This window comes from Arctopsyche grandis, chromosome 2 (assembly GCF_051622035.1).
Source record: "Arctopsyche grandis isolate Sample6627 chromosome 2, ASM5162203v2, whole genome shotgun sequence".
Classification (NCBI taxonomy): Eukaryota; Metazoa; Arthropoda; class Insecta; order Trichoptera; family Hydropsychidae; genus Arctopsyche; species Arctopsyche grandis.
In genome coordinates, this window is record NC_135356.1 from 24,229,288 (window position 1) to 24,239,292 (window position 10,005).

Below are 10,005 nucleotides of genomic sequence, written 5' to 3' on the forward strand. Positions count from 1 at the left end.
GGGGCCGCAAATAATGTGGCCAAAATATTCCATCTTACGGCACTTTACCGTGTCGAGAAGCTCTTTTTTCTCACATATTTATCATACATAAGAGCATGTAATATATTAATTATTGCGTGGCAGAAAGAAGAAGAGTACTTTGATTTTCAGATTTCATGTGTGCATATTTTAATATCATATATATAAAGATGGTAATCTGTGTCTGACTGAAATAACGCTCGCCGTATTACAATAGTCGTTTAGATTCGACATACGTATGTATGTACGTCACAACTAAACCTTTGCCAAAACGTATATACAAATACAATAACAAAAAAAAACTCCTATATATACTATTGGTTACCAATGTTTCCTCATGGCAGAGAATTTACCGCCATCTATTGAAAATTTATTTAATTAATTAATTTTTATATTGTTTACATGTAGGTAGTTTTAACTTTTTTCTATATAAATATTAAATTAAATATATTTAAAAGGTATTTGAAAAATATTCGACCGCGTGGGGATCGAACACATGACCGACGATACATTTCTTTTAATTTTTTATTATTTAATCACTTAATATGCCAACAGCCATGCAATGATATGTCATCGGGTACAGCACTAGTTTTATTATAATATGAAACAAATCACTAAAATATATGCACATACATATTATATGTAGACAGTTTTCTATATAGAAATCATTATTCTTTATGTGAAAGTGTCAAACTTTCTGTCTTTTTATTTGTTTTTTAATATTTTTTTAAATATTGAAATAATGAAAAATTGAATAGTTCATATTTCATTGTATTAACATGGAACTACATATTTGAAATTTTGCAGGTAAACTGAGCGAAGCACTAATGCATTACAAAGAAGCCATCCGTATCCAGCCGACGTTTGCTGACGCTTACAGCAATATGGGTAACACTCTGAAAGAAATGCAAGATGTGACAGGAGCTTTGCAGTGTTACACAAAAGCGATCCAGATCAACCCAGCGTTCGCCGACGCACACAGCAACCTGGCCAGCATCCACAAAGACTCCGGCAACATACCAGAAGCCATACAATTCTATCGCACTGCGCTGAAGCTAAAACCGGACTTTCCGGACGCCTATTGCAACTTGGCGCACTGCCTCCAGATCGTCTGCGACTGGACCGACTACGAAGCGCGCATGAAGAAACTGGTCAGCATCGTGGCCGAACAGCTAGATAAGAACCGCTTACCATCCATACATCCTCATCACTCCATGCTCTATCCACTCTCACACGAGTTCCGCAAAGCGATTGCCGCTCGCCACGCAAACTTATGCTTGGAGAAGATACACGTTCTGCACAAACCATCGTACAAATTCAGCAACGAATTACACGGCCGTCTCCGCATCGGATATGTCAGCAGCGACTTTGGGAACCATCCCACTTCCCATCTGATGCAGTCCATTCCTGGACTACACGACCGCGTTAAAGTCGAAGTGTTCTGCTACGCCATCAGCCCCGATGACGGAACCACCTTCCGATCTAAGATAGCTAAAGAATCGGAGCACTTTGTAGACCTGTCTCAGATTTCGTGCAACGGCAGGGCCGCGGATAGGATCCACGCTGACGGAATCCACATTCTCGTCAACATGAACGGATACACTAAAGGAGCGCGCAATGAAATATTCGCGCTGAGACCAGCTCCCATCCAGGTGATGTGGCTCGGCTATCCGGGAACAAGCGGCGCCAGCTTCATGGACTATCTCATCACGGACGCCGTCACTTGCCCATTGGAATTGGCCTCACAGTACAGTGAGAAGCTGGCGTACATGCCGTTCACGTTCTTCGTTGGCGATCACAAGCAAATGTTCCCACATCTGCAGGAGAGGCTCATCGTCAGCGACAGCTCTCAATCATCAGTCGCCGATAATGTGGCTGTCATAAACGCCGCAGATTTGTCGCCACTCGTCGAAAGCGCGGCCATTAAAGAAATACGCGAAGTCGTGAGGTCAGCCCGTCCTTTGGAAATCTCACTCAAGATAGCAGAACTTCCAACTACAACCCCCATTGTGACAATGATCGCATCTGGCCAAGTCCAAGTAAGTTTATCTGCTTTTATTAGTGTCGCATATTTAAAACACAATGAAAAGTTCAAGATATCTCAAACTTTCTTCGCCTTCAAACCTATTTTCAAAACATGCATTTAAACCTTTCCAGACACATTGATTTTTATCGTTTTGCATGGAACACTCCATAGAATCTTTTTGCTTAATAGCAGGGGCGTCTTTTCCCAGTGGGGGGCAAAATTTTTGATCAGTAAAGAATGACTTTCTAGGGGGGGGGGGGGGTGTATTATATTTTTAAAAATGAGTCTTTAATAGTCTCCATAAGATTAACAATTACTATTTGGCACGTAAAATTTAAATCAAACTTGACTGAATTTGAAAATATTTTAGTGTTCTCATTGCTGAATACAAAATGCCTGCTAGCTCTATTTAACGTTGAATTTATGCCAAAAAATATATGGACGAGGCGTTTATGTTGTTTTTTTAGAACAAATATGAATTGATTATAAGTGTGTGTAATTTCCACGTTTTGATCGATATTTTATTTTAGACAACGGTCAACGGAGTCATCTTGCAAAATGGACTTGCCACCACACAGACAAACAACAAAGCTGCCACCGGTGAAGAAGTACCACAAAGCATTGTCATCACAACTCGCACGCAATACGGCCTTCCCGATGATGCCGTTATCTATTGCAACTTCAACCAGCTGTATAAAATCGATCCGTTAACGCTGCACATGTGGGTTCACATCTTGAAAAATGTACCAAACGCCGTTCTGTGGTTGCTGCGGTTCCCAGCAGGCGGCGAACCAAATTTACTACTAGCTACTGAGCAATTGGGTGTGTACTTTGATGACCAACACTTTGTAATCGAATACAATTGCTTCGATTTATTATATATTTTACTTTGTTTTTTTTTTTAATTTTAGGACTTCCACCTGGAAAAATTATATTTTCAAATGTAGCTGCCAAAGAAGAACACGTGCGACGCGGTCAGTTGGCCGATGTTTGCTTGGATACACCCCTATGTAATGGACATACAACTAGCATGGATGTCCTTTGGACTGGAACTCCTGTAGTCACTCTGCCTGGAGAAACACTAGCTTCCAGGTTTTAATTTTTTTATATATATAAACTGTCATCATTGTCAATCATTCACCATCCTCAGTTTCCATTCCATATTCTAAGCTACAATTCTCTGATCTAACTCATCTGTAGTCCACTTTTTCATTATTTTGGGTGCCGTTCAGAATTTAACCCTCTCTAATCTGAACAACTCTTCCATCTAACCTTCATTTTCTTTACTTCGTCCACCCATCTCACTTGTGACCTTCTTCGGATCCCTTTACATTATTTTGGGTACCAATCTAACACTTTGTTCATTCTTACATGACTACTATGTCAGCAACTACAACAAGGTAATTTTAAACTAGCCCAATAAATGCATAATAGAATGGGAAAAAAACTGTAAAAAATATTTTTATACTTTTGACTTTTAAAATTCGCTGGATAATTAATTATACATCCAATTATTGATTTCAATACTCAATTTTGACACAGCAGTACTAGAAATCTGTAAAAACTGTGCATTTTTTAAAAAAATCATTTTCATATTCGAATTCAGTGGATCAAACTTAGTAAATGAACTTCATCCTATTTGTTTGAAATACATAAAAAATTAACAATTATTTAAATTTTTTAGAGTTGCAGCTTCACAATTAAACACTCTCGGTTGCCCTGAATTGATTGCAAAGACCAGGCAAGAATATCAAGATATTGCCGTAAGACTTGGCAACGACAGGGAATAGTAAGCAGAATTTTAACTTTGGATTCTACACAGATTGTGCTCGTGTTGTTTATGAAAACATTTGCCGTTTAATTTTCCAGTTTGAAAGCGATTCGAGCCAAGGTATGGGTGTCTCGTATGGAAAGTCCCCTGTTCGACTGTTCCGAATACGCTAGAGGAATGGAAATGGTCTTCAACAAAATGTGGTCGCGATATGCCAGAGGAGAGAAGCCAGATCATGTTCGCGCCACAGACAAGCCGACGTACAAAGTCAACGGTGTTTAAACGAGGAATTAGTCTGCTGCGTATCTATTTCATCTATAAATTTATAATGTAACGTATTATTATGATAATATTGTCAGGTCAGTACATATTTGAAATATTCTGACGCAAAAATGAGTGTGATACCAATATTTTAAAACAGAAAAAAGTATTGAAGTTGTATATGTATGTATGTGTACCTTATATATTATGTCTGTTTGATTATACTGAATGTGTATTATCATTTAGATTCGTTTGTACACGTACATTGTGTATGTACATATATATTTAAATTATATGTGTTTATATATATATATATATATATATATATATATATATATATATATATATATATATATATACATATAATATTGTAATGCTAATTTCAAATCCATCCCCACTTCTTTTGCCGATTGGATTTTAATTTGTTTCCTATTCTTTTATGTACTAAAAATTTTCTTTGAAATCAAATAATACTGTAATGCGCCTTCCTTATTTAATACTGCTTGTATTGATTATGACACTCCTTTGTTATACTCTCATATAATAATTAAATATTCTTACAAAATTAATTCGGGAAGCTACGTTAAGCGATGAGACTGATTGCATTAAGATAATAATATTATAGTGGCATCAGGTTATTAAATTCTTAAAAAAAAAAATTGAAAACAATTTCTTGACACGGTTGTAATACTTTTATTTTCACTAATGTCAATTAATAATGCGCAATAATCCCAACGTTTCGAATGAACGGTATATATACGTAAGTGCTTAGTCTTATAATTTAAACAAGGTCATGATTCATCGCTTCTTGATTAACGATGCAACTGATGGTGAACGTTGAGTCATCCAGGTTCGATATGTTTCAGAACACTACTGATTAGTCGTTTGTCTTACGACGGATCGTACAGTTTCAAATGTATGGAATGTGTACAATGCGTTGCCGAGCGTAGCTACCATTTTTTTTTTTTTCGCAAATATTTGTAAGGTATCAGTTGCCATTGCATTGTGTGTGCGGTGTCTCCTCAACGCACAGCACACGTAGCCTTTCGGATTGTTTGCATTTGCCTCGACGTTGTGCCCTGGGTGATTTTAAAACGCCTTTGCTCTCTCTATGGATAAAATAAATAATAAAAAAACGGGCGGACGAGTTCTTAGAACTGTCGTGATTTTTCATTATTTTAGTTATAGTCGTCTGCATATTTACTGACTTCTGATGTATGGAAGTCAGTAAGTTTGCCGCGAAATGTATTTTTAATTTTAGTATTTTTTCATAATTCATAATAGCATAATGTTACTTTTCATTATTATTACTTTATTTTTTTTAGTTATAGAAATCAATATACTGATTTTTAATGCGAGACTAACTAGTTATTCAAGTCCGCAAATTTACTTTAGAATGTATTTTTAATATTAGTTTGGAATTAACTACTACACTTGTGATACTTTAATATGGTCTATTTATCTTTGAGGCTTTCAATGCTTGAATTCAAAACGTTTTCAATCCGACGTTGATACATATTTCATTAACTAATACGATATATGTATGTATATATGTTCTTAATTTTTTTTTAATTGAATTTGCGTTATTTTAATTGTACTGTCGCCATTTTGTTTACACTCGGGTATATTTTTATGTGATAGATATATTCTAGAGGATACTGCATAAAAAAAATTTGGCTTATGAACTGTGTAAAGGAAGGGTAAGGATATTGTTTAGGTTCGCTCAATCTCAGTTGGTTTTGGCCGTGGTCCGAAGTACGTGGCAATACATATCTCGCTTTAAAATCTAAAAACGTATTACTTATTACGATTAATTTTAATACAATTCAAAATATATGTTTTTTTCTTCTTTTTGAGAATTTGCACTTTAAGCATACTTAAATATTTTCCATGAGAAATAAAAAATTATGTACGTTAAATAATCAACCGATTGTATTTTTATTAGTTGATCTTCTTGTTAAAGGTTAATAAATGTAAAATAAATGAATATATATATATATATATATATATATATATATATATATATATATATATATATATAATTACTAAATGTTTAATACTATTTAAACTATAGCGTAGACTTGTCAAATATCGTATGTATGTTTATGATTATATTCCACGTTATCTGCATGATTTCTTCGTTGTATACTTTTGTTTGTATTCGATATTTGCCAAATTTAACCTTCGTATTTGAAATACCTGTCGAGTCTTGTTAATGTCCGTAATCAAAGCTGCTCAAATGACTGTCATTGTCTTGTGATGCTGATAGCTATCATTGTGATTATATTGGTGAAATTTTAAAATTTTGAATATACATGTATAAAATTGCCTTGCAGTAAGTATGTACTATACATTTTTTGTCAAATTAAAAATATGAATAGACAATGTATGTTAATAGTAATTTCCTTTACATGATTGTAACTTTATATATATATAGGTGTGTATTTTTAATCCCATCACGAGACTTAACGTAATGCAAACTAGTTTCTATTAACGAAGGTTTAAATTGACCGTTTGTAATAATTCGTAATTGTCTTTTTGTTATTATTTACATTAACATTCTATCATATTTCGGATAGTTAATGTTTGACTAGAGTAATGTCAAGACTGTGAGTAAAATTAAAAAACATTCAAATTGTTCTAGATTTATGTAATGAAATAAATGTATGAGCTTTCAGATACAGCTCCATAAAATATTGTTGTTTTTTCGAGATCGTTCGGATTAGATCCCTATTCTGCCGATTTCAATAAATTACGTATGCTGTCATATAAACATCAAAGTGTACGTCAATATGTGTATTTTTGATTGTTATTTTTTTTTTTTTATCTAAAATTAGTTTAAATTTTTTGTTTGTTTGCACATCACGCTAATTATTCCTCCTTGAGGGTTCTTAGTATTGTATTTTCATTTATTTGTTAACTTGAAGGTTTCTTTTCGAACGTTTTTTTTTACATGTCATGTGCAATTATTATTATTCGTTTCGCTGTTAATTTATAATACTACAAATGTATGTCAAAGTAATAGATTTAAGTTGAAAAAAAGATCTGTATTGACGAAGTGTTGTTTATTTTTCAATAAAGGAATCAATCTTATATTTGTGTTTTATTGCTGTATTTCATGTATCTTCGTTTTTGTATTGTCATCTATTATGAATCTATTTTAAAGCGTAATAAAAAGAATTTCAGGTAACATTTATCAGGCAAACATCCAATTTTTCTCAACAAAAAAATGTGTGGGTGTTGAATGCCAACTGAATAGTGTGGAAAATAGTTTGAAGGTTAATTTAAAAAAAAAATCTCTCAGATAATATCATTTGAGTCTGTTAAATTAAATATATTGTTTTGATTTTTAAATGCTTTTTATTATTACTAAATTATGTTCACATTACCTCTTATATCTATTTTAATCTACTGATCATTTTCTATTTTACAATTTTAGTTTAATTTTGTTAGAAATCAATTCTAATGTTAATGTACAGCATAATAGGAAAAAGAGCTCAAAAACCTATTAACAATTCTTATAAATGCTCATAATACATTTTATACATAATATTAACTAAATACTCTCAAAAGTCGACGATCTAAAGCAGATCGTGTTTAGGTAATCTGTGTTTATACAGTTTTTACACTTCAAATTCGTCATTTTACAAATCAAATTTGTCGTTTTGCTAATCGAATTCATCGTTTTACAAATCAAATTTGTCATTTTACAAATCAAATTCGTCATGTTACAAATCAAATTCGTCATGTTGCAAATCAAATTAAACAATTGAATGCATTTTACATATATAAAAAAAATGAGAATTCGTTTTTAATCACACCTGGCCGCATCTAACGTTATCAGAACCAACAGGTACATATGCTGATTAAATCAATTGAAGAGCTTTTTTCAAAAATTATTTTTTTGCTTGGAATTTTTCTGGCGGATCCATCAAATCATCTAGATTTGGTAGACGTAATAAATATTATATGAATATGTATGTATAATATATGATATTGCCTGCAGCTGCAGCAAATGAACCTTTATAAAAAAACTAGCTTTATTACCCGGCTTCGCTCGGTATTTATAATATAAACCGCTTAAACATGACTAATCTAATAGTAAACATTTTATTAAATTTATTTGAATAATTTTATTTTATATAAATTTATTAGAATACTTTTTTTATTAAATTGACTGTCACGAACAAACAGACATATATAGTAAGTCTCTTACAAAAAATTATATAAATATGTACACTCCCGGGGTCTGGGCCCCCTAGGGCTCCGCCCTCACCGTCTGCGACCGTAGGGGGCGAAGCCCTAGGGCTTCGCTCTCGGCACCTACGCCCTCGGGAACTTTGAATCCTTTGAATCGGAAAAAAGCGAATTATTTGTTCGATGACGTCAGAACATATGACTTAAATAAATTGACGAAAAATACATAGGTACATAGGTACGAACAAACTCTAGTGTTTTATATGTAAGATAAATAATACATTCTCTATATATAATATATTCTCTTTTTCCTTATATAGTTCTCATGTATAATAAAATGAATATCAAAAAAAATACATCCAATTGTTTAATTTAATATGCAACATGACGAATTTGATTTGTAAAACGACAAATTTGATTTGTAAAATGACGAATTTGATTTGTAAAATGATGAATTTGCAGTTAAAAAACTGTACCTGAAAGGTATAGACATTTTGTTATAATTAAAGCCCGGACCCAGAGCGCGCCGTTCATTGTTCAAATGTTGTAAATGCATTGCTAAAGGTTTGCCGAACCTTTTTTACAAAGCATTTACAACAATTGAACAATGAGCGGCGCGCTTTGGGTCCGCACTCTAGTTATAATCACAGAGACTCTTAACAAGTGTGTTAGTATGGCTAGTAGTGATTCTGTCATAGAATCTACTGGTTAGTTTGTTAGTAATGTCTGTGACTAGCGGAATATTATTTACGGCATGCAGTGTTTTCATGTTAGTATACATGGGTGTGTTATAAATTATTTTTAGCCATTTATTTTGTATTATTTGGAGCTTGGAAAGGTTAGTATTGGGGCCGTTATTCCATACAGGTGAGGCATAGGTTAATAATGATAATATGAGCGCGCGATATATTGTAAATGCAATCAAACGTTAAAAATATTATCTAAGAAATTTAAAATGTTCCAGAAAATAATATTGAGATTGGTAGAATGTATAAATACACAAACCAAATTGCCTGGCATTGCTCAGGCAGGTAAAAATAAATGAAAACAAAACTTTGTATGGAAGGCTCCCTGACCTTGAGTCTCGACCCATTCTAAAAAGCGTCTTCAGTCTGAATTGCGAGTGCCGTGAGATAATATACCAAATTTGGTGGTTCTTAATTGAAAACTACGTACATTTGCGTAGTGGATAAACATTCATCGATATATGGTCAATATAATATTTGTAGTATATTAAAAGTAGTCAGAATGACTTCAAATAGATAATATGTATTTTTACTTTATCTGTGTATGTACGTAGTGACAATAGGTGAAGTTTTGTGATGATGCAAAAATTCCAATTCGAGATTTTGACTGATTCGAACTCGGAATCGATCACTGATCACGTTTTCATGATCTAGAAAAAATGTCCGTGTGTGTGTGTGTATTTTTGGGATTTTTTGAACACCGTTAGTCCTATCAAACTGAAACTTAGTATCGGTTTCTGAAATATTAATCGATACGATGTAAATTTTTTTCAAAATTTTAAGTTGACCGGAAATGGCACCTAGACTTTATAGGTGTTCTCTTTTTATAAGTTTTTGGATTCAATTATCTCCCAAACCGCTGAACAAATCAGATTGAATTTTTTTTACATGTAACAGAAATTATAAATTTTATACAACGATATTTTTTTTATATATTTTTACCTCAACCGGAAGTAGAACTTTTACTCTTTAGTAGGTTTTTTATA

At 33.1% G+C, this 10,005-nt stretch overlaps 1 protein-coding gene across 2 annotated transcripts in view; it reads left to right on the forward strand.

The window, feature by feature from the left end:
- The window catches only part of LOC143922521 (UDP-N-acetylglucosamine--peptide N-acetylglucosaminyltransferase 110 kDa subunit-like), a 56,801-nt gene extending 52,572 nt beyond the window's left edge, over positions 1 to 4,229 (forward strand). For both annotated transcript variants that reach the window (XM_077445787.1, XM_077445788.1), the window contains 5 exons: positions 826 to 2,057; positions 2,575 to 2,866; positions 2,956 to 3,136; positions 3,729 to 3,833; positions 3,914 to 4,229. In XM_077445787.1, coding sequence (XP_077301913.1) covers positions 826 to 2,057; positions 2,575 to 2,866; positions 2,956 to 3,136; positions 3,729 to 3,833; positions 3,914 to 4,097 — 1,994 coding nt within the window. In that variant the 3' untranslated portion in view covers positions 4,098 to 4,229. The remainder of the gene's footprint in view (positions 1 to 825; positions 2,058 to 2,574; positions 2,867 to 2,955; positions 3,137 to 3,728; positions 3,834 to 3,913) is intronic.
- The last annotated feature ends 5,776 nt before the right edge of the window (positions 4,230 to 10,005 follow it).